This window comes from Podarcis cretensis, assembly GCF_951804945.1.
Source record: "Podarcis cretensis genome assembly, chromosome: 1".
Taxonomy (NCBI): Eukaryota; Metazoa; Chordata; class Lepidosauria; order Squamata; family Lacertidae; genus Podarcis; species Podarcis cretensis.
In genome coordinates this window covers 23,935,402-23,963,353 of record NC_137170.1, presented here as the reverse complement: position 1 = coordinate 23,963,353, position 27,952 = coordinate 23,935,402, and the positions used below count along the sequence as shown (strand labels likewise).

Here is a 27,952-nt window from a genome sequence, read left to right as displayed (position 1 = left end):
AATCCTAAACATATCAAGAATTGTGATGCAGAACAGAATTACACATGTGAAACAGGTACCAGCACAACAGTGAGATTATATTACATCAAAAAAATTTTAATGGTCCCAAATATATACTCAACAACTAAGCATACACTCGGGGCAAAATAAAAATATGACACAAAAGTGACCACATCTAGAATTCCATTCAATCTTTAATCAAGGGATAGACAAATCCCTTAGCTCCAAACAAAAATCTGCAGTTTAAAGGGCAAAAGGGAACAGATTATTTTTTTAAAAAAAAGAAAGAAAAGAGGAAACTTATGTTCAGCCCTCCCCCAATGAGTTTTTCTTTAAAACCTGTTGTAGCTTGACTAAAATGTTCAGAATGTATGGTTTCAAAGGCAGGTCTCTTTAGACAAAGAAACTGCTGGCATTCTTAGCTAGTGAAGAATTAGGGCAGAAAAAGCATTTTCTTCAAAGTCTTGTACATGGTCCAAGAAAGCATATTCTGATTGTAACAAACTGAACAGCCAATCCAGAGTTCCACTACCAAAACTCCTGCCCTGTTGGCTTTTACATATATATTTTTTTCCGTTTCCTTCCCTGAGAAAAGGGCAATGTGTGGTCCAAGCTGGAGAGGTCAAAGGCATGTCTTTTCCATAAAGCATAGTATTTCCTCTTCTTCTGCTCCTTCAAATTGGCACTTGACTAGCAGAAATCCATGTTTTAAAAGTTGATCTGTGTTATACACAGTAATTAATTAGAAATTATAGTTTTTAATTATAAACTTTTCCCCCTCTGGAAACTTTGTTTATCCCTCAACCGATATTAATTTTCAGAGCTGTCATTATGAGGACTCTAGCTTTGCTTTCTGTGATAAAGGTATGCTTTCTTCATCATCCTCGTCATCATCATCAGGATAATCTACAAGACCCACTAGGCCTCCCTGAAAAGAAAAAAAGATTTACAAACATTAGCTATTCCAGTGTTTCATCCTTCAAATGGACTTAAAATGATCTGCTTAAAACTCCAATAAGTTGATATATATGTAAAACACACGGATACAAATTCACAATTTACAATATTCAGAGACAAAAACATAAATGCAATGCATGGCCATTAATTCCTATACTGCGCAACAGGTTCTTATCTTAACCAAAATATACATACTTAGATGACTCTTGTTAGCAATTAAGGGGCACAGTGCTCAGGTATGATGAGCAGCTAAAAGCAGCTGTACTTGGCTTAACACATACAAAGGAACACACAGTGCTATGCAAGCAAAGATTAATAATGTGGGTATTATTATTATTATTATTATTATTATTATTAATTGAATTTTATACCACCCTATACCCAGGGGTCTCAGGGCCATTCACAGAATAAAATCAAGATATAAAACAACAAAATACATAATAAAAATAAAAACAACAACCCAATAGCCCCTTCCCAGAAATACAATGGGCTGTTCTGGAGAGAAAAGATAGTAGAACATTATACAGTGGTGCCCCGCAAGACGAATGCCTCGCAAGACGAAAGAGTTTTCCGTTTTGGAGGTGCTTCGCAAAACGAATTTCCTATGGGCTTGCTTCGCAAGACGAAAATGTCTTGCGAGTTCCTGCGGTTTTTTTCCCCTCCCCCCCCTTTTTCTAAGCCGCTTATCCGCTAAAAGCCGCTAATAGCGCTAATCCGCTAAGCCGCCAATGGGCTTGCTTCGCAAGATGAAAAAACCGCTAGACGAAGAGACTCGCGGAACGGATTCTTTTCGTCTTGCGAGGCACCACTGTATATGTATATATGACAGATGCATGCAGACCATAGTATAAACACACGTATCAGATGTTACACTATAGATAGATAGATAGATAGATAGATAGATAGATAGATAGAGATATAGATATATATAGATATATAGATATATATTAGTGGGTCAAAGCAATCACAGCGTTTCTCAAATAAAGACATACCATCTTTGATGGATTTTAAAAGTACACATTTCAAAGCTGCAATCCTAGAAAGCAGTCATAGTAAAGTCTGCTTCAAGGGAAACACTGTGGTTAGAGTGTCAGAATAAGACTGTGGAGATCACGATTCAATTTCCTCTCAGTCACGACCACTGCCCAGTCACCATCTCTTAGCCTAACCTACACACAGGTTTGTTGCAATGATAAAAAGAACCTCATGTACGCTGCCTTGAGTTTCTCAGAAGAGTCAAGTGAAAATAATACCTTGGTAGTTATAGCTGCCATCTGAGATGTGCTTTTAGAAACTGATCCAGGAGATCCAGGGGACCCGGGAGATCCAGGGGACCCAGGAGACCCTGGCAAATTACTTGCAGATGACTGGCTGGTGAGATTAGCCTTTGTACCACTAGAGAAAGAAAGTTTGAAACTTGGGCTCTGGCGACCAGAAAGATTAGTTTTCAGAAGGACCTCTTTTTCTTCACTTTCTTTAACTGTAATTTAAAACAAATACAGCTTTAATAAAAGTTCCACAATGAAATCCAACAGGCTAAAGGAGACAAAAAGTACTATTATCATACTTATGTTACATTCCTGCTTATTTTAGTACAAATTTATTACTGTCTAAAAGTGCAGGAGGCAGCTCTGTGCCTCATTAGTTGTGCTGCACACATGCACTTGTGTGTGTGTGCGCGCATGCACGCATGCACACACACACAGGCCTTTGGTGTATAAAGTAATTGTGAATACATTAAAGGGATGGAGAACTTGCGGTTCTCATTGATTGCTGGACTCCAACTCCCATCAGCCCCAGTCAGGATGGCCAATGGGACTGGTGCCCATTGGACTAGTAGAATAGAAGTCAGAAAGACCAAGAGTAGGTGGATCTAGTACCAAGGAAAGGCAGAGCCAACTAATTTTACCTTTGTCCCCACCCACCTTCCTGATGAGTTCTATAAGGGCAACACTGTTTGGAAGGAAGAAGGCAGGCAGATGTGGTCTGGCTAAGGGGAGGTTAAGGTTGGTGGGGCAGTGTTCTATTCGCCCTGATGGATCAGCCGTAACTGGCCCATGACCAGGAATGATAAAAGTTGTAGCCCAGCTACTTCTGGAGGGCAACCCCTGCATTAAAAGCTTCCTCAACAGAAACACAGAAAGCAGCCTTATACAATCAGACAAAGTACATCTAGCTTAGTATTGTCTACTATACTATACTATACTATACTATACTATACTATACTATACTATACACTATACAATACTACACAATAGTATTGTCTATCTCCCTACCTGCAGATACTGGGGATTGAACCTGGGAGCTTCTGCTTACAAAGCAGATGCTTTTCCACTGAGCTACAGCCCTATGTCCATTTAAACCTTACAATATCCATTTACAGCCCTATGGTAGCTAAATCTATTTAAAGCTGAAATATAGTAATCCCACCCAGTTACTTACATTTTTTTCTTTCCATAAATTTACTTATAGGATCCATAATATCTTCATCATTTTTACTTTTGTCAGAAGGTGGCACCACAGCCTCCCCATCTTCCATATCATCTTCATCAGTGTTAAACCACATCTCTTCCTCATCCTCCAAGGTCCTTGCATCTCTCCTGTATCTATGGTTTCTCAAGATGGAACGCATGCTATGAAAAAAGATTTTTTTAAAAATTATTTTACATATAATCCTAAAGCAAGAGCATAAAAAATGAGCCTTGTGCCGAAAACTTTGCATTTCTCTCACACAACTACGTGATACAATGCCTAAAGAAATATTTTTAGAAACTAATATACTAGGACAATCACTATGCAAGCTGTGGATGTGCTTTAGCATTAAGCTAAGCCACATGCACATCAAAAAACCATTATTTCATTTAGTTCCTGATGCTGTTTCCATGCCTTTTTATCTTCTCATCTCTTGTATGACTTTCTGATGCAGGTGATTGATGAAAGAATAGGGCACTTCTGACCGCCAGCTACATATTGTAGGTGTAAGTTGTATAACATTTTGAAGTTTGAAAATCTTCAAAATTGCAGGGAGACGCTCATCTAAGATGCACTGAGATGAATGAGACAACTTACAAAAAAATTGTGCACCTTATTTTTTAATTGCAAAAATACACAGAATCAGTGTTGGGAGCGGCCAACATGTACCAACATGAAGAATCTACATGTACCTTTATGATGAAAATCTATCAAAATGGAATGTTTTAAAAAGAGTTGGCTGCCAAAGGTTTTTATCCAAAGACCAAAAGGAATGAATGCAAATGTTAGTGTGTGTTTCTCCCCATGTGTGTATATGTGAGTATATATATATATAAACCGAACAACTAGAATCAATGCACACACTTTTTTATTGGGGTTTCCCTCTCCAAAGAAGTTGTATTTTGAGATAATACAATTTGCCTGAAATAGTCATTTCTTCATAGGGATAAAGTAGACAGAGTTTGTGCTTTCAACTGATGAGCTGTATATAGACAGTTTCTGTTTGCGGAATGGATAAAGATGAAACAGAGGCTTTTGCTGGAGGAAAGCAGGGATGGTGGTGGATTTTTGCAGATTCCCCCTTCAGCCCCCAGCACCATCTCCCAGGCTATTCTGAAGGGGACATGAGGGGTTGCAGGAGGAAGGGGGGGGGAATCAAAATCACTTCCCACCCTTGCTCCAATGGCAGAGTCTTGTGGGCAGAACTCTGCCCACAAGTAGTTTGAATCCAAACTGATGGGTTTCTTACCTTGGAGGTGCATTTATTTAGCCACAAATGGTAAGTCTTAACTGCTTGATCTGGGCAATGAGAGACACTCTCACAAATGATTTGCAAACTTTGGATATGCATACAAAGTACACCTGTAATATGAAGCTGGCAGCCGGCAGAACAATATTTTAGCCTACCTGGTACTGCATCACAGAATAAGTTCCAGGTCTTTATGTCTTTTTCTGGCACTGGGAAATAAGCATGTGTGTTATAGTCATCCACCAGAGATTATCTGGGTCAATTGTATGGAGATGTATATTTCTCTGTATATCCTGATATGGCTTAATTAAAGAATCCTTCCAACAGTTCAGTGGCTTATAGCTTCACTTAATGATCTTCACTTAAAAATGTCAGTCAACTGACACTAAAAGCAGCCATCTGAGAAACAGAACCAAAGTGTGCTGTTCATTTTTCCCTAGTTTGTCCTCAATAGGAAAGTGTTTTATGAAAGAGCCAATAACAATTGGTGTACACTAACCTGTCAAGTTTGGGATTATCTTGTCTTTCCCTTTGTTGTTCATAACGCAATTTCAAACCTTTGAATGTCTGCACATAATCTACATCTTCTAGTGCTTTCCAGTAATTCTCAATTACATGAGCTGTTAAGGATTTTATGTCTTCCTAGAAAATAAAGTTATTTTTTCCAATTAAAGATGTTAAAAAGTAGAAGCATAGAAAAGCCACAAAAAATTCTTTAAAAATGCTTAAGGGAATTATTCTAAGTTTGTTCCCTAGTCATTTTTTCATCCAAACAACTACTAAGCAGCATGAGGTAAACATGGCCGTCATTACAGAAAATGCAGCAAATGGAAGTATGCAGCAAATCAAAATATAAAATTTTAGGAAGAACCATGTTTTTAATCAGTCCCTGACACATTGTCGGCGCTTAGAAGAATAGTAAACAGATGGAAAGTTATGATGTCTAACAAAATGTTTGAACGGTTTTGAAATCTTTTTAAAATCCTGACTCAGGAGCTGGTTCTGAAAATATGCCAACAGCGAAATTTCGGAAAACCATTCTCATTTTTCTTCCAGGAACTGAAAATTACAAGTGACAATTTTACAGTTCATGAAAGAGGTGCTGTGATCAAAAGATGGCCACTAACATATTGTTACAATAAACTCTAACTGAAGTCTAACCCCTTTACTCTTTGAGCAGTATGCCTAGCCAGATATCTATTAGCCAGAACATGCAAATTTTAATTTTGCTCAGATTATCTATGCTGAAGACTGCTATGTTTTTAACATTATAAAACGAATCTGCAAACACTTTTTAACTTGCAATTTTAAAAAATGTTTGCACCACATTCCAGGCCAAAAACTTCATCTTCAACATCCTGGTGCTTCAGTAGTGATGACCCACTGTGAGCCACCATCTATCCTTGGGTAGTTAAGAAATGGGTTTTCCTTTGTGTTCAGTCAAGTAACTGCCTCAGTACTGCACCTTAGGCACTCGTTATTTTCTTGAAGTGCACTACAATCTAATTTGTTTGATGCTGCAGGTACCTAACTGCATCCCCAACTCCGTACTTCTGTTGGAAGCTGGTGAATGCCCAATTTCAGCTAGAGCGTGGTGGTCTGCCCTAAAACATTGGCTCTGGATTTCAGTGTTTAATCTAGGGAAGGGTCTGTACCAACATTTGACCAATGAGGAATTTGTCAGCAAATGGCAGAAAACCATGGCTAAAAAAGCCACCTCTATTGGTCTGTCTCTCCCCCCCCCCCAAACTGTATTACCTGGGTTATGAAGGCGCCCAAAAGGTTTTAAAGCAAAGATTATGGGACAATGCACACAGTGACTTGCAATCTCGATCGCACACAGTCTGTGGTCCGCTGGCAGCGGGAGTTCAGTATGGGTATGTCTTTGAGTTAACATCTTACATCAAAAACCTGACAGCACCTAACTATCGAAGGCTTTTCACCAAAGCCAGACTAAATGTCTTCCCCTCTGCAGTGCTGGATGGTAGGTTGAGAGGAGTTCCCTACCAGGACAGACTTTGCTCATGTGCTCAAGACATCAATTCCATAAATCATATTTTGTTGCATTGTGTGAAGTATGAGCAGGCCAGGGCTGAACTGATACTACCCTTGCTGGTGCCTTTCCCAGGAAAATCAGAGGCTCACTATGTCAGGTTCCTACTGAAAGACCGGATAAAAGCTAGAACGTTGGCAGTAGCAAAGTTTTTATCGGTGGTTGCAAGAACAAATGAGCCCTATATTCTAAACAAAATGCTTGATTAACCTGGAGGTAGGCTGTATGAACTGTGTATTGATTTGTAATGTTCTGTTGGGCCTCTGGACCGTAATAAAGATTGTTGTTGTTGTTGTAATTTGTTTGAAGAGTTCTGTTTTGGGGCCCTGAGGGAACTAGACACAATCTTCTGAACCAGGTGGATTTCCATCTTTTCAACTTCTATATATGTATCAAAAGTAATGGCTCAAAATGTCCCAACTCACAGTAATTGCCCTCATTGGTACATTCTTACTCCTACTTATAAACAAGGCTGACCACAAATGCTTTCCCCTAAGAAGCAGCACCATCTCTCATGCTTCTGTCACTATCAATATGATGTGACTATTGGGTGAGTATGTACCTACCCAAGCCTTAAGATAAGCAAACTTAAGTGTGGCAAGTGGCTATAAGAGAGTGAAAGAGGGCTTTCTTATTGGTGGCCCTCTTTCTGTTAGTGAATGCACTCCAGGTGCCTGCCTGGTGACTACATGAATGACTTTTTTGATCAAAGACTGTTTTCCCTTCTCAGGCCTTTTAACACCAATTTAATATTTTTTAAAAATATATTCCAAAGATTATTTTTTAACATCAGTAGTTGTTAAAAACAGTTGATGGTAGTTTGTTTTTAGCTTTTGCGAAATTGTTGTAGCACTCCAGAATATTAATGTGATTAGATTGTCATTAGAATTAGGTTTTACTGTGTTGGTCTGGTTTTTTGTGTTGAATTTGACAGTCACCATTTGCACTTAGGTTTTAAACTGAAGTATTGCACATAACCTAGAGCGCTAATGAGGTGATCAATATAAAAAATAAATATTTCTGCCTTGAAAGGCCTCCTATTCCAACATTCCGCAAACTTTCTTTTTCTCTCTCCAAGAAGATACTTGGAGTTACCTTATTTTATCTGCAACTCCCTCCTATACAACATACTCAGAGTTAATAATGTTTTTGACACCAGCACCTGCAGTGTCAACATCCACCCTTCTCTAGAAAGTGGTACTCACCACTCTGATAAATTCAAACATCTCTATAATAGCAGAATTCATCAAATTATAGCGAGATCCATTGCTGAGAAATGCTTTGACCACCGGTTCAAACAAAAAACTTTTCATTATATAGCGGTTGTAGAATTCATCCTTCAACCCAATTATCTTTCTTTTAAAACGCAGGGCACCTAATGAAGAAAAATCATCATTTAAAAGCAATTTTCACATTTGGTTTCCAATAACAACATCCTCAGTACCCCAACTTTAATAGAACGACCCACAGCTTAAGTAATTCACAACACTTTTACATAGTAGTATGTGATGATGAAAAGGAAACAAGAACACTGAAGATCAATCAGATGAGAATATACTGACAAAGGACTGCCACAGTATCATATAAAACTCTTTACGAAAAAGAGAAAAGTCACTATGTTACAGATAACACCATAAAACGGAGGTAGCCAGTCCTCTAGTTTGCTTATTATGGTATGCTTATTATGGCTTACCAGGACTGCATGAATGGGCTCCTGCAGAGGAGCTCACATCTGCTCTGCCTCCAGTCTTTAGCACAGCATAGCGCAGCAGTTAAGCCAAGGTTTGGAATAGTATGTTGTCTTGAAACCAGGATCATGGTGACGGTGTTTCTTCCTCAACCATGAACTGTGACCATAGGATAAACCTTGATTACAGGTAGTGGCTAAGGAGAAGAGACCTTAATCACAATCCTGGGTTTGGACACACTAAGTTTGGTTTAGCTGCTGTGCTAGGACAGGAGAGTAACAAAGCAGCTGTGAGCTCCTATCCAAAAGCTAGCACACTTGTACAGTCTGTTAACTCGGCTAACCATGATATGTGAACAAGGCCAATGTTCCACTTGTTTTGGACTATCACCACTGACCATTGGCCGTGTTGACAGGAGCTGCACTCCAAAACAAATGGAAGCACCACAATGGCTGATCCTCCAGACAAAAAGTTCAGATGGTTTGGGTTAGTTGAGACATGCAGCAGCACCACACAAATGACAAGTTTGTCAGATCAATTTCAATTACTGCAACCTGATGATGTGACCAAGCTGCTTGAAGGGTTGTTCCCTCAACCCTGGTTGATGCTAAAAAAAAATGACTGAAAGGCCCAGGGAGTGAATAATACTTCATTGCAATGGGGAGGACAGTTTATCCCCGCCTTATGAAGTTGTCGCTGGATCCAGAAATGTGTGACAACTATTGCCTGGTTGCCAATACCCTTTTCTGGCAATACGCTTTACTAGGTAGTGGCAGGGCAGCTTCCTGATACTTAATTATATGCATCTCTTCACCTGGCCAGGCCTTCAGATCTTTTTAATGTTGTTTCCACAACTGATTTACTTAACAATCTATTAGTATGCTTTGTATCAATGCTACTTGGATCTGATTAATTAGTTTCTGGGATTTTAAATACGGCTCTTATTAGCTGTCTGTGATTATGCGTTTTACATGACTATTTGTAAATTCCCATGATTTTTATGAAAATACTTACATAGTGCCAAGAAGGCATGCATTGAAGACATCAGAACTAGCACTCTTCGAAGGATATCCTTATTTATAATGTAGTTCTTTATATGGTATGTATGATGTTCCACACAGAAAGTTAGTAACTCTAATATCAAGGCCAATAGCTGGGCTGTCTGAAAGTCATCTAAAACAAAACAGACAACATAAAAATCACATAAAAATAAACTTTTTTTTATTTTTTGATACATAAAACAACTCACAATTTATTTTCTGCAACATAAACAAAAACAGAAATCAGATTGGGCTTATTTAATTTTCTGTTCCACTTGTTTGGCATATAAAGCAAAACATACTAATTGATTCCAGCACCATAGACAAATCACTGCATAATAGACACTATTCCACCTACTTGATATCTTTTAGTTTTTTATTAGTGTAAAAGCTGCATGTTCAATTTGATGCATTTTATGAAATGTACAAGAACACTCCAGTCCCAGAGGCACACATGGAGGACAGCAAGACACACAGTCTAAGTGCCTTCTATCCAGGCATGCAGGGTTCCACTACCTGCCCTTAAACTCAAACCACATTTGCTAGGAGCACATGGAGGTGCTGGATGACTGCAAAGGATGGGGCTATGCTTAGTGACTGGGCCAAGACTAAGCTCAGATCTCTTTTAGTGTCATACCTCGGGTTGAACGTGCTTCAGGTTGAGTGCTTTTGGGTTGCGCTCCGCGGCAACCCGGAAGTAATGGAGCGCGTTACTTCCGGGTTTCACCGCTCACGCAGAAGCTCAAAAGGACATCACACGCATGTGTGGCAGCGGCAAAACGCAACCCGTGCACTGGCGCGTCTTACGTTCCATTCAGGATGCGAACGGGGCTCCGGAACGGATCCCATTCGCATCCCAAGGTACCACTGTACATGACTTTTCACTATTATGGGAAGCTCTGAAGTGCTACACCTGGAAGACCTGCTTGATGAAAATAAAAACTGTCCTCCCCCCCCCCCCAGCTGTAAGTGATCTGGATTTATTGATAAGGATGAAACAGGGCAATGTGCCTCACACCACTCCTTCTGAAACAGCAGCTCCGTCCACACATACCCTGTCATTTTGCTAGTTACGAAATTTGTTCAGATTATTTGCATAATTCAGTTTATTATTTGTATAATGCTTTTAAAGAAAAAAAACTCTTGCCAAAGCATTTTAATAGGGAAAATGATGCCTCAACAAAAGATTTCTTGCCTCACCTTTGCTAGGCTTTTCCTCTGTAGTATTGGCCAGTAGTGGTGCAGTGAGGACATGCATACAATGTTTGTAAAAGAACCCCAAGAATTCAGTTTTTTCTGTTTTCTGCAGAAAAAAATAAATAAATTTATACCTAATGCACATAATACAAAGTGCCTTAATAACTTGGGGGCGTATATTATGACTGCACATAAATACTTGCTTACATTGGCAGTAGCTAGCATATTTTCTGGATCCACCAACGTACGCAATAGACCCATCAATTGGACTGCTCCTCCAAGTTCAGGATCTGTATCACAAATCATGTGTTCTATGATGAGGTTAATGAGTAAAATATCCTGGTTTAAAAAATAAAATTAAATAATGAACTGGTTAGTAACAACTAAGATGCAAAATAAGACACACCAGGAGGCAATTCTAGATAAAAGCCTGGATCTAAGCAGGAACTGTGGGTGGGTGTTTTCATAATAGCAGCCACTCATGCTGTTTCTGGAAATGAGGAAAATTTCAAAAAACATGGGATCGTCTGCAACCCCACAGGATAGATACACATCCTTGGGCCTACCTGAAGCAGCTATGCAGATGCTAGCCAAGTACTCTAACATATAAATGTACTTTCCAAATTCCAATAGATGCATCACTACCATGTGAGGAGTAGGGAACTGACAGAATGCTGCCTACTCATGAAGAAGCAAGTGAAGGCTGTACTGCATCAAGTTTCTCTGCATTTTCTCCAAGAATCCAACCCAGAAAAAGGCAGAGATATTCTACATCATCCTGTAGCTGAGCACAAAATAGGAGGATGTTCTTAATAGGAGCATCACTGGCCTGGCATGAAGTCTCCTCGCCTTCTCCCATTCAAAGAATAGAGAGGACAAGGTTCCCAGCAACAGCTGCAATAATTTCTCTCCAGCACTTGCTCTGTGAGGGAGGCAAGAGGGACATGCACATGGAGAAAATCAAACCACTCAGTGCCACTAAAGATGGTCCACAGTCACTGAACAACTGCAGAACCAAAATCATGTTCAGAAGCTCTATTAAACATACAGAAAACCAAGTAAGTGGGAGAGACTGATTTTCCCCCCTTCATATTTTGGTCTCTTTTTAAAAGGTAAAGTATTAGCTACAATATTTATTGCAAGTTTTAACACAGAAAAGGGTCTGGGTCTAGAGAAGCACTATGGAGCTTTACTGCCACCTTTCCTCCCAGGTACAGTCCCACAGTGGCCCTTAAAAACTGGTGTGCAAAAGGTCACAGGACCTTCTGGATCAGCAAGGGATGAGTTGGGGAAGCTGCAACAGGAGGGGGAACCTGGTGGAATTCTGGGGACCACCTTGTGTGAGCAAATGGAAGTTTCCACCCACACAAAACACCTTTACATCTAACCCAACAAAGTAGGATCTACTGCTAAAAGTTGGCTTATATAAAAATAATTGCTTTCATGTAACTATATATTTGGTCCTAAACCTTTGCCTTGGTTGTATAGTATGCAGTATCATTGAATGTTATGGGAAGATCCTTGAACATACACTATGCTACAGCATTTTGAGGTGGTATGGCATAATCACTAGCTACTAAATGCTCTTTACTACATACTATAAGAAAATTGCATCCTATTTATAGAAACACTCAATTGCTACTGCTGTTTTAAAAATATGTTCTGGGATCTAACATACTATATATCAATCTCTCAATTCAGCTGATATCACTTTAGAGCAGGGGTGTCAAACTCAAATTCATCGGGGGCCGCATCAGCAGTTTGGTCACCCTCAAAGGGCCGGTTGTATCTGTAGGACTATGTGTAAAGTGGAGGTTTCCTGTGTAGAATGGCTGGCGCCGCTAGAGGGCAGACGTTCTCTGGCTTGTAGGCTGCCGCGCATGCGCTGAAGAGGCGGCTTTCTTGTGTCAAAAAAAAAAAGCGAGAATAAAAGGTGAAGGCTGGCAGCCGGCGGCGGCTACACGGGCCACATGGTGAGGTCTGGCGGGCCGGATTCGGCCCACGGGCCTTGTGTTTGACACCCGTGCTTTAGAGATTTTATTGCATGGTTTTGGTTTTTTTAAAAAGCAAAACAATTCAACATAAAAACTTCTATTAAACATATTCAAAAATTTAATATATTAATGGAAAAACAAAACTATATCATCCAAAGAAATATTGTTATCAAAAATAATCATGTATATGACTTGTGCATAGTTATATTCACAGACCTGGAGCTGCTTCATGCTATCATTTTCAGGTTTTTTTTTTTCTCCACACAAGTTTTACCTAGGGATGCACTTAAGATTGATTTCTCTACAGTGGTTTCTGTATCCAAATAAAGGCTATCAGTGGAAAGTGTGAATCAGTCCTCAGACATTGGCCCAGTAGGGACAAAACTCTGGTTTACTTTCCTCTCAGTTCTCTGAAGTGAATCTCCTTTCCCTTGCTGGCTTTAACCATATTTTAAAACAGACTCTGCATATCATCATTTGCATGGTCACCACATACAACAAGAAATTATATGTATGTGGACTGTGGCAGCTAGAGGAGAAACATGGAACTCTGTTCCTCCTCCTATTTCTACACAGTGCATGCAGTAGAGCACCAAGCACAGAAACAGAGGATGCTCCTCTCTTCTTCCAGCAGCCCTCTGCACTTGTATGAAGAATGAGGTTTTACTGCTTTTTAGTTATTTATAAAAATATTCATATATCACTATGTCATAGAATATATATCAGAGCAGTTTACAACAATAAAACATAAAAACCATACAATAAAACCATTAAAATGTTAAAAACATATCAATTAACCCTTGTGGAAGGATGTACAGCAGTACCTCGGCTGTCAAACATAATCCGTTCCGGAAGACCGTTCGACTTCCAAAACGTTTGACAACCAAAGCACAAAGGGCGGTCGGCAAAGTCAATGGAGAAAAAAGAAAAAAATGCAGCAGAAATGGTTTGACTTCCGAGGCATGTTTGAAAATAGAAGCAATTACTTCCAGGTTTTCAGCGTTCAGGTTCCGAAGGGTTCGGCTTCCGAGACACTCGAAAACCAAGGTACCACTGTATTATTGGCAGAATAGTTTTCACCAGGCATTTAAAAGTTGGCACAGAAAGTGCCTGTCAAATCTCTAATGGCAGAGTATTCAAAGGACTGGGCTGAAGACACTAAGGACTCAGTTTCTCATCGTTGTCAAATGTGCCTCACCAACTTGGGGAACAACCAACGACATGCCTGCAGATGATCTCAGCAATTGGGCTGGGATATAAGGGGTTCAAGAGATTCCTGGGATACACTGGAACTAATTTGTTCAGGACTTTGTAAATTAGTACAAGAACTTTGAACCTTGGCAGCCAGTGCAGTAGTTTTAACAATGCTGTCACATGTTCTCCACAAGAAGCTCCCAGAAGCAGGCTCCCAGAACCAGGGTGCGCGGTTCTTCCTCTGCCAGCTTCTCTTGGGGGGGGGGGAGCAGAAATGTTTACAAGACAATTTAATATCTGTATCAATGCTAACCATGGTTAATGGCAACTAGCATTTCCAAATAAACCTGGGGTTATAAGACAGGACTTGCAAATAAAGGTTTAGAGGAAATTTGCTTAGTATCATTATTACCATATTTACCACAAAAAACTGGGAAAATTTATTGACTCAAGTATAAGGCATTTTACCACACCACAAACCTAAAGGGCTGCTTTCGGTGTGTTCGTTCCTCCACCACAAACAGTGGCAAAGGCGGAAGAGGAAGCAGCCGCCCGAAAGGACCCTCACTCGAGTATAAGCCGAGGGGGGCTTTTTCAGCATAAAAAATGTGCTGAAAAAGTTGGCTTATACTCGTGTATATATGGTAATTAGTGCCAATGCAGAGGTAACTCTGAACCATGGTAAAAGCTGACATGGCAAGCAAGAGGGATATTTAGGCTCAAGAGGCAAAAGGAAGAGACTACAAACTTCCAAGACCGTCTCCTAATGTGCAAACTGTGGTTTGCAGAAGCCAGTAACATATATGTGAGAAAACTGCCTGGGTTAACACAATTACACATCAGTAAAAGAATACTGAAGCATCTATCCAAGCTTCAGTTGTTGAAATACTTCACTGTCATACTTTACTAATAGAAATGTAATTTTGAAAATGGTAAGAGCCACCTACTTACATCATCATTCTGTTGAGCTTCCTGCATGACAAATTCTCGTACCATAGACGGGTTATATTCAACCAAATATGAGAATATATCAGTAGCTGCACTTCGCACTTGTGCATCATCCATACCCTGCATTTAAAAAACAAGTTATGTAACTATAATAGAAAGGTAGTCTAAAACTTTTCATTGTTTTAATTAGCTCACTTTTGAGACAAAATGCCTTACTAAAGAAGTCTATTTTATAATATTCTTTGCCCCCAAGGAAGGTTGAAACCAAAACCTCTTGCACGTTTTGTGTATCTGATTAAACCGCCCAGTATGGTTTTTGATGCTTTGCCTATGCTTTGGTGCTGCCCTCTTCCATTCCCCTACCTGGAGTATGACAGGAGAGGATATATATAAAACTACATGGTTTTTCTAGATAATGTAGTATCCCAAAATGGTACATAAAAAGTTAATTGCCAGACTATGGGAAGAATTCAGCTAATGAGTCCCATCAGTGGAAAGCCCATACAAGGATTTGCGCTTGTGCAGTGGACCCCCCTGCCAAAAACAAAACAAAACAAAATAGCTCAGATGTGTCAGGAGAACCACCACCATAACACGCAGAAGGGGGGGACTGCCCCTTCTGGCAATGCAAAATGCTTGCCCTGATGGAATGATTGACACAGTGCTACATGGAATTCTTCCTCAAAAATGCCCCAATGAAGAACATACAAGTTTAGAAGTAAACTTTGCAAACTTACTAGGATGACTTCTAGTGCTGGAAGAATGCCCATATTAGACAATGTTTTGAAAAAAGCATCTCTGTTTTGAGGTTGTAATGTTTGAGAAAATGCACAAAACTCTTTAAGAAAGTTTACCTGAAACACAGAAAACAATACTTTATTCACCAAGAAACAGAATGCAGCAATTGCCTCACTAAGCTCATTTCAAATCACCTACCAATTCTTGTCTTTTCTCCTCATCTGTAGCTTCATCTGTAAGTTGTGCAAACAGGTCTGTCAAAAACTTTTCATCTTCCTATAATAAATCAATGTTATGTTTAGAAATACAAATTGACACTAAAGGTCTATAATATATTCCCCAACCAAACACACCAGTTACAAATCAGATCATTTGAAGGGACAAAGCTACGCCTCACTGGTACACGTTGTCTTTAACAATAATATAAAGCAAAACTTGATTTAAGGGCAAACTCCCACTGACTTCAGATGCAAATGTTTCATTCACCCAATTACTTGTGCAAAATATAAAAAAGAATCGTCTTGATGGTGGAAATCAAATATTCACATTGTCTACAGAAAATGACAGAATATATTCCATCTAATACCACATTTTTCCTAGCCTTTGCAAGTGAGCTTACACAGCCTAAGTCAAAGTCAAAGCCCCCCCAAATGACTCCATACACTTAATCATTTCATATTCTTTGCACAATCCTGCTAACAAATTGTACACCACTTGCACATAAACCTATGTAATAGTTACAGATAGGTAGCCGTGTTGGTCTGCCATGGTCAAAACAAAATAAAAAAATTCCTTCCAGTAGCACCTTAAAGACCAACTAAGTTAGTTCTTGGTATGAGCTTTCGTGTGCATGCACACTTCTTCAGATACACTGAAACAGAAGTCACCAGACCCTTCTATATAGTGAGAAGGTGGGGAGGGGTATTACTCAGAAGGGTGGTGGGATTGGGTGATTGGCAGATAGCTGTGATGAGCCTGCTGACGACTCTTAACGACTGCAATAGGTCTTACAGGAAAAAGCAAGGGGTGAGAAGGTGAAAAATGGCTTTGTCATGTATAATGAGATAAGAATCCAATGTCTTTGTTCAGACCAGGTCTCTCCATGGTTTTAAGTTTGGTAATAAGTTGCAATTCAGCAGCTTCTCTTTCCAGTCTATTTCTGAAATTCCTTTGTAATAGAACAGCTACTTTGAGATCTTGTATAGAATGTCAGAATGGACATTGTATAGAATTGTATAGAATGGACATTCTATACAAGATCTCAAAGTAGCTGTTCTATTACAAAGGAATTTCAGAAACAGACTGGAAAGAGAAGCTGCTGAATTGCAACTTATTACCAAATAAATAAATAAGGCTTCATATACCTCTAGCCCATTCCCAAGGCTAGATGTATATCAATATTTTAAAAATGTACCTATGAAAAGCATACTTAAAATTTATTACTACTCAGAAGCTTAGCTCAGATCATCAAAAGCCAGCTCCCAAATAGTACATGATTAGGAGTGTTTCATGTGCACCATGTAGTTATGATAAAAAATATGATTATCAGTTAATTGGGTTGGATTCAGAGTTTCCCTTCTGTGTAGGCTCCCATGACTGAGAGTGAATGGAGATTCTCCATTTAAGAAAGTAGGAGGCAATTCCCTTTCCAGGCCCATGTCACCACCTATGCTCTTCTGAAGGGTCCTCAACCCTCTGGAACAGTTTTCAGGGAGGCTGCAGGGTGAAAAAGCAACCAGCAACAATCACGTCTTCCACTACCTAAAGCAGGAGCATCCTACGAACAGTGCTCGCTTCTACTCTTCTTTTTCTGTTCGCAAAAGTTAAAACATTTCTTCCAAACCTCTCTACTTCTGTAGGACAGCTATACTTAGCATCTTAATGTTTTCACAATAAAAGCTGCCTTCTATATTTACCTTTGCATACTTCCACTTGAAATGAGCACACAAAATTTGTACTATGTCAAATGCAGTCTTACTGACTCCCGAGTTGTACAATGCATAAGCATTAATGTTCCTGTTAATATAGTCAAAATTGTCCAAATCTGGCCCCTGATATTTAAAGTTATATTAGCAACTCTTTAAAAAGTTTAGTTTGTTATGCACTATAGCCGTAGCATTTTAACTCTTCTTTCTCATGCACAAAACTTTACATCAGGCCTTAAACTGCATTTTATTACCTGAAATATTTCTCCTATTCTTTGAAATATTTGCTAATTTCAGTAAATATGATTAGCTCATTATCTCCAACTTTACCCAAGCTAATAATAAAAAAGCAACAGAACCACAGAATCACTGAGTTTTCACACAAGAGCAAATTTATCATATGGTAGTGTCTTGTAATCCAGTATTAAAAGACTCTAATGTTCATGGGTTACAGCTTTTAATTCCTAAATATTCACATGTGGCATCCATTCATTTTACCCATTAGGTGTACTCTCCCCGTCCCCCAATTACAGTGCCCTTTGCAAACCCAAAAAACTCAAAACCTAAAGTATTCAAAGCATACACAATGCTTCCCCCCCCAACCCCAACCCCCACAATAGATCAGAAATTGTCTAGCTTAGCACTGACCAACAAAGCAGTACAGTATGATGTAATTTCTGATGTGTAATTTGGGCTTTCCTGGCATATCAAGAACACCTGACTTCACTACATACTACAGCAGTTTCGGCGCTATGAAACGGTATCTATTAAAAGTTACAATTCATTTTAAAACAGAAATTGTTTCCCTTCAGCTTCTTGGGCCTCTGCAGTTCTCAACATCCCCTGAAACCATATAATTAACAAACACCAAGGCTCTGCAGAAAACAAAAAAAGTTTGGATTCATTTTGGTTTGTGGGCATGCAATGTTTTCTTTCATTCCTACTTTTTAGGGTTCCTTTATTTTGTAAACAAAGATTTACTTTACTGTATTACCCATTGGGAAAAATCACAATGCATTTGTATCTTAACATATTCAAACAGAACTGAATCAAATTTGCAGGAATGGGAGCCCCTTCTAAGAGGATGGATTCTGTCACTTTTCAGACAACTAGGTCATAGCAGGTTTGTGCTAGTTTCTGTTTCCTTCCACTGGCCTTTTAGCGCTAAGTATTTGCATGATATTCACAGGGAATGCAGAGGTGCAATTTGATAAATTACCGGCAAAATTTTACATCACTATGTTCAAGAGTTTAGAAGTTACTCAAAATTCATTAAAAATCCAGTGTTTGAGTTTTTAATTAAACCAATTAACAGGAGCCAAACTGTAAGACCCAGTATCCCAGACTGCATCTTCCAGGCACAGGAAATGCCCCAGGTTTGCCAGCAGGCTCCAAACAAGGAAATCTAGATAGAAACAACATTCAATCTGCACAACATCCAAGATTAAAGAAAATAATTCCTGACTTACCTGTAACATACCAACTATTTCTACTTTATTAAAAAAGATGAATGAATGAAGAGTTGATAACATGTTTTCCTCAAACACCGAAGGAGTAGGTAGAACCATATCTTGAATATACTGTACTCTGTACGTCTGATGTATTTTTTGTTTCAATTCTGGATCAGATATTGGAATAACTTCTTTAAATTTTGCAGTTTTTGTCAGAAATTCCCTGTGTTTCCGCGACTGTGATAAAGAAGGATCATATTCTAGGCATCCAATTACATCCATTATACATTCTTCAGAAAACATTACTTCAAAAAGTGCAGTTCTATTCAAAAGGAAGATTCCCTTAATAATTTCATACAAATGGTGTAGTCCTTCAATGTTTTCCAAGTCCTCACACACATGAAAAATTTCTAAGAGCTTTTTAATGTAGCCCTCATTTTCCAGCGCTAGAGCAAGTTTTTCTCGCCGCAATGGAGAAGGTAGCGAAGATGCCACAAGTTCTGCAATTTCTTCTAGTCGACTTAATTCACAAGATGGCAACTCTAGACCTGGGGATGACATATCATCAAAGCGTTCCTCTTCAGATTCATCCACCAGATCCTGAGTAATGTCCACTGAAGGGTCTTTCCCTTGAACCTATTAAAGTGAGAGAAAACCAAAGGGGACCTCTTCAGCTTTCACAGCCAGATGCCTACAGCTATATAGAGATGCAGACAATCCAAGCACTATTACCATAAATTTATCTTAAACAATATCGCAGAGAAAAGGGAACTGTACCCAATCCAGTGGAAATGGGTAAAACCAAATATTAAACCTTGAATATCAGGTATTGGAAAAAAATATACATGAACCAACCAGGTGGGTGAAAGTTCTAGTTTCAGAAAAGTCCACACCACGGCAGCTAAGCATCACAATGCAAGCAGCACCAGGTTTGTCTTCAGATATTGTTATCTTAGACTAAAAACTGAAGTGAGCTTTTTTGCTTCACAATACTAAGTTCAGCCTCTAACCAACACTATAGAATGAGCCTGAATATTTTAGAAGACTGTTCCTACCTAGCTAATGCTTGCCTACTAATATTTGGTTTTTCTATTTGAATGTATTAGCATCAATTTTTATAAACCACCCAAGAATCTCTCTTGATGAAGGGCAGCACATTAAAATAAAATGCAAACAGCAACTGGGCAACTGCCACCTAGTTATCCACACTCTGGTCAGGGCTATTGTTATGAATTAAACTGGGCCATCTTGCCAATCCTGCCCTCCATACTTATGTACAAATACTCTTGCTACTCCAAATTAACTATATGGGTAGAATTCAACTCAAGCTCCTTTGGGAGGAAGGGTAGGAGAGAAATATAACAAATAAAAACAATGAAATGCTCTTGTGCTTGCAAAAGGACTTTTGATCAGCAGATGTCTCTGCTAATGGAAATGATAGTTTTCAGTTTTCCCCTTTTTCACACAGCCTTTCAGAGCACCTTCCATGCTGTTTTGGAGGGTCCCCCAACTCTCTGGAGATTACTTTTGGGGGCTGCAGAGGGAAAGGGGAACAGGGAAAAATCTCCTCTTCTATTAATGGTATTATCCACTTGATGAAAAACCCATCTGTTAAAGTGCAAAGGCACCAATTTAATTCTACTTTTGCTATTGCTATCTTACTACCTTCCTCATGGCAAGGTTTACGGTAATTTTTGATTTCCCAGTGTTCTACAGCAGTGAAATATTTTCGTTTTCATAGTTGCTGACAATCAGGAGTTGTAGGTATTTGGCCCTCTTGTTTAGTTAGCCCATTTGTTAGTTTGAATGGAAGTCTGAATATGCACTACACACATTTCAGGTTTTAAATAATCTGGATGCTTCTGAAGGAAATGGTGAAGGAAATATTCACTTAATATTGCAAATGGAACAAATATTTAAATATTTGAGAGGGAAAACTTACCTGACATATTTTTTCCCATATTTCATCACATCCAGCTTTTTCTTGAAAGCTAAGTGCCAGATCATAGTTCTCTGCTTCAGACCACACAATCAGTGTGTCCTTTAAAAGTTAAGAGTTGTGTTTAGTTAAGCTATATTTAACATTACAGAACATTTTCTAAAGATGAATTATTTGATCCAATAACGTTTGAGATAAAAAAGCAAAGTGTTTCACTTGCATATTACTCTTAATACAACAAAAAACACAAACTAAAAATTCCCATATTGGATTGTCAATGGATACCAAGTCAGTGCAAAGAAAGTCACATGCACGGCACGCTGGAGGTGTTTTTAGCATATGAGATACTGATCCACTGAGCAAACTATGGCTGCTGGATCTAAAACATCATGTATAGTTTGGCAAGTAGATGAATTTTATAGGGCAACATTGTGTTATGTCATGCTTTGCATGAAATTATGGTTGTCACATCTGCTACATTCTCATTTTGATTAAAAGCCAGCTTTCATAAATAATATTTTTTTATTCACTTTTTATCACCAATAACCACACTCCCATCTGTATTGTATTTTAGACTCTCTTCATAAAATAATTCATCCATCTGATAATTTTAGCAGCCTTTATGCTTCCTTTTAACAATTTCCCAAGGGTTTTGAACTGCATGCACACATTTCAAATATACACAACATCAACTTTGGTAATGGCATTATTTGTTGTTTAGTTTTCCACTCTTTTCCTATTATCTCCATTTGCTTTTTTCCCTACAGCATTCATTCATTCATATGTTATTTCCTGTTTTTTAATCAGTCACCAACCCATAAGATCACAGAGACTAATAAATGACTGCTATGTTCTTAATGAACTTTTCACAAGGCCCTTTGCTGCACATTTTTTGAAAATCCACAAAATTTTTATATTTACAGGACTGCCCTACACTGTCTACTAGCTGAGACTGCAATTGCAATCCTACTAGCCTGGCAACAAGCCCCACTGATTTCTATGGGACTTACTTCTGAGTATACATTATTCTGACTGCAGCCTTACTTGGGTAATCTGACTGAGAAGCATACAGTTCCTTGGATGCTACTTAAAAGACAGTGTTACATTGGTGATCTACTAGTAATTTGGTATGGATGGTCCTGCAATAGGTGTTCCCTAAGAACCCATTGGTGAATCACAATTTATCCAAGCAATTGGTTACTATTTGGTTTGTCAATCAGTCCAAAAATCTCCTGACAACTTTTTGGGTGCAGCTTTTTTATTGTGTTAGCTGATCTGTTAAGTTTAATGTGAAGTTCGCTAGACTTCACTGTATTCATTACACTCAAGAGTACCTAACTCACAAGACTATTGTACAGAGGAATGATATAAGGAATTCTGGAAAAGTGCCATACATCAAAAGGTTCTATGGTAACTGAACTGTTAGATTAAGCTGGAGACACAAACAATTACCATGTTACTGTTACATTGTTGCTAGTGAAGCATCAACAGATAACTTCTGGGTCACAGCAACAGTTCATAACCCAAGCCAGGACAGCCTGAAAGCACCTTGAAATTGGCAGACCCAACTGTCATATTTCCACCAAACATTTCCTACGCTGGGAAAGATAGCTGACTAAATTGTTACCTGTTGCTTCTGGTAAGCAGTATTAGGATTGATTTTGGACTCCAGAAGAAGAGAACCTAAAAAGAAGGGGGAAAGTGTTTTATTTCCTCCCCTAGAAATAAAGCAGCATTTATATGATCTATACAAAGCAAACTGAAAATAATCATTCACCAGTTATACACAACTATTCCTGTGAAGAAATGGTTACTGATTCTGCAAACAGTTCTCTAAAGCAACCTTCGCCATCCTGGTGTCCTGCAGATCTTTTGAACTACAACTCCTATCAGTGCATACATCCCAAAAAATGAGAAGGACACCAGTTGGTGAAGGCCGTTCTAATGATTATCAAGCACTGAAATCCTGTAATATATAATTTTAATTAAAAGCAGTTAGTTAGTGTTATATTGATTTTTCTAAGACTCAACTGTGCAAAGCAAACTTTCCTAGGTTAATATCAAAACACACTTCCTCTCCCTCAAAGAAGGTTTCAAGGTATTAAAACATTCTGGAAAGGAAACAGGCATAAACCATACAAATCATGTCTTCTGTAAAACCTTTCAAGATGGGTAATAGAAAGTTTGCTATACTATGAAAGAGTGGTAGCCAACTAACCACTTTTACAGAAATAAAGCAAAGCTAGCTATTGCAACCTTCCTAAAAGGTCCTGCATATATTACACTCCACTTTTGTACTGGACTCTAGGGCTGGTAAGTATTTCTATTTTCTATAGGCTGAACAATTTCAAATTTCTAGGTGCCATTATCAAGCTTCCAGAATTTTTGTGATGAAATACAGATTCGGCCCTCCCCCAGCCCAGCTGAAGACACTGATTTAGATTTGTTCTGGTCTAGTTAGACAATGTGAACACAGAAATCCAAAAATCCAAATCAGTTTGCATGCAATGTGAAGCCAATCCATGGCTTAGTACAAACACTTTGCATCTGCACTTATGTGAGCTAAGTCATAGTTTGGGTTAGTGTATCATCAGCACACAGGCTCAGGATTTCTCTCACTCCAGAGAAACCAGAAGCTGTAACCAAGTTTTGGTTTACATGTCAAACCATGGCTTTGCTCATAGCAGTGCAGCAGCGGCACCAGGACCAGGGGAAGAGCAAAGCAGTTGTGATTTATTCATCAGAAACCTGCATGTTCATGCATTACAAAAAGCCATAGTTTGGCTTTGTATTATATATGAACTACATCAATAGCAGTAGGAGAAACAAACTGTTGCATTAAGGTTCTGTATTACCTGTAAGTACAGATCTATAAGTAATCATGGCAATAGGTTAAAAGTAACGAATTCAAACATTCAGCAACTAGGAAGAAGTAGTGTATGGCTGAAGCCAAAGGAAACCTACTTCTGAGGACACATCTGAAGGGTAGAAAAAGTTTACAGTTCAAATACTGAGTTATTACTGCCGGGGGGGGGGGGGAGAGAGAAGCAGTACCATTAAAATGTAAAAACAGCTGATGATTCAACACTTCTTAAATGCCTGAAATAGTTAAAAAAGAAAGAAAGATACAGTGCCTAGTTTTTGTTCCCTGCATAGACCAAGTCTCTTGTTTATCATCCCAGGAGAGTGCAGAGAATAATCTCCTAGAGTTAACTGACTGAACAAATGGAACAGGTACCTGAAAGTTACCTTTTAAACTCATCTCTTCCACAAATTTCAGTTAGTAGGAGTCTACTTTTCAGTTACTAAGTTAATGGTTAAATGATTAACACTATTACCAAATATATTGTGTTTAGTTGTGGCTGTTGCCTTAGTTCACTGAGATAACAGGTGTTCAATAAAATTGATTTAAGGGCATGGAAAGATTTCACCAGGGAATAATATGGACTAATGTTAAAAACATGTTTGTCCTCTTCTTTTAACATAAGAAACAGGGTGGGTTGAAAAACAGACAGGATATAGGTTATTTGCCCAACAGTGTATAACTGCCACTAAATCTACCTCATATACTGTACAGTAGTTTAAGAGAGATATTTGCAATATTCACAGGTTACAAGCCTATACCCACTTACATGGGAGTAAGCCCCAATGAACTCAGTAAACTTCTGTGTAGACATGCACAGATTTGCACAGGAAAATGACTATACAGTAGGTGGAAAAAGTGTGACAGTAAGTGAGTCCTTGCCAATGTGGTGTATAAATAAATATATAATAATAATAAAGGAAGGAAAAATGCAATTAAAAATAGGCTTTCCTTTCATTCGTTTTATCATGCAGCCAGAAATATGTGTGTGCTGCAGAGGAGAAATGAGATATTTCTGGCTTCCCAGAGAATCAAGTTGCCCACATATGTTGGCCATTTTTGCTTAGAAGAAAGCCTTATTTGGGGTGTACATTTTAAACTCCCTTGACAATATATCATTCAAGTCAATGTCAAAGCATATACAGTGGTGCCCCGCAAGACGAATGCCTTGCAAGATGAAAAACCCGCTAGACGAAAGGGTTTTCCGTTTTGGAGGTGCTTCGCAAAACGAATTTCCTATGGGTCTGCTTCGCAAGACGAAAATGTCTTGCGAGTTTTTCCGACTTTTTTTCCTTTTTTCCCCCTTGCTGTGTAGGGGCAAAATTTGTGACATACCCCACCAAACTCAGCCCATCAGCCATATATTGCTGCCTGCTAGTGGCATGGTAAGTTTCCTGTTTCTGCTGCTTGTCTAAGACAACAAAACAGCTCATCATCTGAGATGCAACTGGACTAGGTTCAGCTTGCAGATCACGAAGCATGGCTTGTGTACAATCAGTAAAACTTCCACAATATCCATATAAATGTTTACATTTCACTGACATTATTTTACACACTGCCCCTACTATCTGCATGCTCACTATCTGAAAATTCATGTCCCCATGAAAATAATTACACCCAAACCTTGCTATACACTCCACAGATTCACTTATCTGATTGCTGATTGGCTACACCCATTTCAGGAAGAAACCATTGGGGGGGGGAGCAAACAAATCCCACATTAGAATTTCCATAGGAAATTATAGACTAGTTATGTGAATGCTTGCCTAATCAATGATTTCACAGAATGCATTGTGTTTGGTAAGCGGGACCTACGTGTATTTTAAAGTCTGAAAAGTTTAAAAGTAATATTAAGAAATAAAATAATTGTATTTTACTTCATTTCTAAAGTTTGGAAAATGGACTTCCAGACTAAGATAATTTGAGGCACACTTTTGATAAATCAACTAAGAATATTAAGTTCTAATCAGTCACAAAGATTCTCTGAGTTAACACGCAAACTTAGTGTAACTAATGGTATGAGTCTACAGGTAGAATTCAACATTGTGCTAGTACAATTGTTCCGTAAGTACAAGCATTTGCCCCAGAGCAGATTTGGGGGGGCTTGGCGGGGGGGTGCAGTCCCACTGCACTAGTGGGAGTCCTTGAACTAACCAGATAAGTTTAATCCAGCACTATCAATGGGGTTGAATTAACAGTAAATATGGAAAGGATAATGCTGCAAGACTGAAATATTATGCACAAACTTATCAGCAAGTCTTACTGCTCTCACTGTTCCATTTATTTGTTAGGGGTTTCCCCCCAGCTAGTCTACTTTCATTTTTACTTAGTTTCAAAAGACAAAGAAGATGGTTTTCGGCACCAACCTAAAAGGGCCACTATCAAGCTAAAAACAAAACAAAAATAGGAAGGGAAAAAATGTGGTTAAAGATGAAATAGAATTTAAGACCGCTTGTATATACTGCAGCACACACTGGATTCACTCAACTTCCAAATTGCTATTAAGTGTTCCCCAACTGATTTGTACTTCTTTTGTTGGCCTAAAACCTGAAGGAAAAAACATTTTATTTACTTTGAGCAGATACACAAGGCAGATCCTGAAGCTTAATTTATCATAAAGAAATTATTCATATGCTTTCACAAAGAATCTCACCACAGCAATCATGTTAAAAAAGTAAGTGTGTTTTTCAACTTATAATTTTGACAATCTATATAGTTCATGGGTTTGACAAACATGAACTATGGATTCTCTCTAGAATGTAAGGAGATAATGGGTTCTTATGGAAAGCAGGAATTAGAAGTCAGTATCTTTCCACACACTTGCTGAGAGAACAAGGATTATAGGACAGCATATACATTCATTAAAATTAATGCAATTTTTGTAATTATCTTCCATCCTAAGATTTTAGGAGCAAAATACGCCAATCAGTACTTAATTTTTATCTAGGCACAATGGCCAAAGTCTATTGTTCCAAATATTCCACAGCAGAATATTGCAACAACTGTTATGTACTTAACAACAGCACATTGTTGGGAATCATCTGTCATGATAGCCAACATATGTTGATTTATACTTACCTGGTTTCAGACTCCCATATACATCACCCAACACTTGAAATTCAATTCCAAGATATGATTACCACCTCCCACCTTACTAAGATGAACACAGGGATTAATACTTTTGGTGTGCACATGTTCACACATTCAGCCAAACTTACCATCGCTCTCTGCCCTGACTAGCAGGGACATGCCCTTCAGCCTTTCCACATAGCCAGAGGACACATGTCCAGTGCCTCGGTCGTCCCACTGTCTATCTTCATTCAGTGTATAAACCTTCACCCTTCTCCGGGTATCAGTCATCCTGCCTCTTGTCACACCACAGGGGACTACAATAGTTGACTGAGCTGATGTGGGGGGGGGCTTTGCCCCCCTCAGTGAAGGGGAGCAGGAAAGAGAATGAAAAGTCTCAGACGGTGTCCCACAACAGTCCTCTTTGTGGCAACTGCTAGAGTAGCTGCTGCATCACCCCCAAAAGGGGGCCAAAGCAAAAGTGGGGGGGGGAGGGAAGGAGGGAAGGGAAGCAAGTCTTAGGGGGACACAGAACTTCTTCAGTGAAGCAGCAGCACTGCCTTGCAGGATGCGAGATAACAGGAAGTAACAATGGCAGAGTTGAGAGGGGGAAACAGAAGGACGAGGAGGGTCTTAAAAGAAGGGTGTGAAAAGGGTCCCGAATAACACAGGTGACTAAAGGCGCAGAAATTAACCGGGTGTGCCAATAAGGCAGGCTGGCATGAAGAAGTGGAGGAGCGGGGCGCAGATCGGAGGCGCAAGTGACAGAGCAGCGGGAGGAGAAAAAGCGGGCGGATCAGTGGTGACAGGAAAGGTAAGCGGGGGGGTCAGCTAAGCGCAACTGACAGCCCCCCCCCCAATAAAAAACAAACCGAAAAGTGCCACGGGAGCGGCGGGAAGGGAAACCCGTAAGGATAGATCGGGGAGACGTCTTTAGGGGGGAGCGGAAGGCGAAAGCAGGGGGGAAACGACGGGCAGAGCGGACCGGTTCGCCCTCTGCCCGGCTCTATTGTGCGCGGAGCTCCCAGGCCCGAAGCCCCTTCTTTCGGCCAGACTAGGGGACCGAGACGGAGCCGCCCCTTCTTCGCAGAGGAGGCCGCGGCCTAAGCCGGCGGCGGCGGCGGGGGGACGGCGCTGCTGCTGCTGCTGCTGCCTCGCTGCCTGCCTCCCTGGGC

At 39.4% G+C, this 27,952-nt stretch overlaps 1 protein-coding gene and 1 long non-coding RNA gene across 2 annotated transcripts in view; one reads left to right on the top strand and one right to left on the bottom strand.

The window, feature by feature from the left end:
* LOC307200864 overlaps nt 1–27,952 on the top strand; it is a 345,619-nt gene that overhangs the window by 59,324 nt on the left and 258,343 nt on the right. The gene's annotated exons all lie outside the window — the stretch shown is intronic.
* PPP4R3A (protein phosphatase 4 regulatory subunit 3A) lies at nt 76–27,872 on the bottom strand. The gene is made up of 15 exons (XM_079948253.1): nt 26,927–27,872; nt 22,473–22,528; nt 20,849–20,947; nt 18,925–19,542; nt 15,729–15,806; nt 15,530–15,646; nt 14,796–14,912; nt 10,864–10,995; nt 10,660–10,762; nt 9,434–9,592; nt 7,937–8,106; nt 5,178–5,320; nt 3,400–3,590; nt 2,211–2,437; nt 76–928 (listed from the first exon to the last, which is right to left on the bottom strand). Exons 1-15 carry the CDS (start codon nt 27,066–27,068, stop codon nt 830–832), a joined length of 2,451 nt encoding a protein of 816 aa, XP_079804379.1. The 5' UTR covers nt 27,069–27,872; the 3' UTR covers nt 76–829.

What these genes read in the sequence shown, in the direction of transcription:
- PPP4R3A (XM_079948253.1), bottom strand. Translation starts at nt 27,068, where the DNA reads ATGACTGATACCCGGAGAAGGGTGAAGGTTTATACACTGAATGAAGAT. An exon ending in AAATAGTTGGTATGTTACAG is followed by an intron (nt 15,807 to 18,924) that starts GTAAGTCAGGAA and finishes GATTTATTATAG; the next exon opens with GAAGATGAAAAGTTTTTGAC. An exon ending in TGGCAGCTATAACTACCAAG is followed by an intron (nt 929 to 2,210) that starts GTATTATTTTCA and finishes TTTTCTTTTCAG; the next exon opens with GGAGGCCTAGTGGGTCTTGT.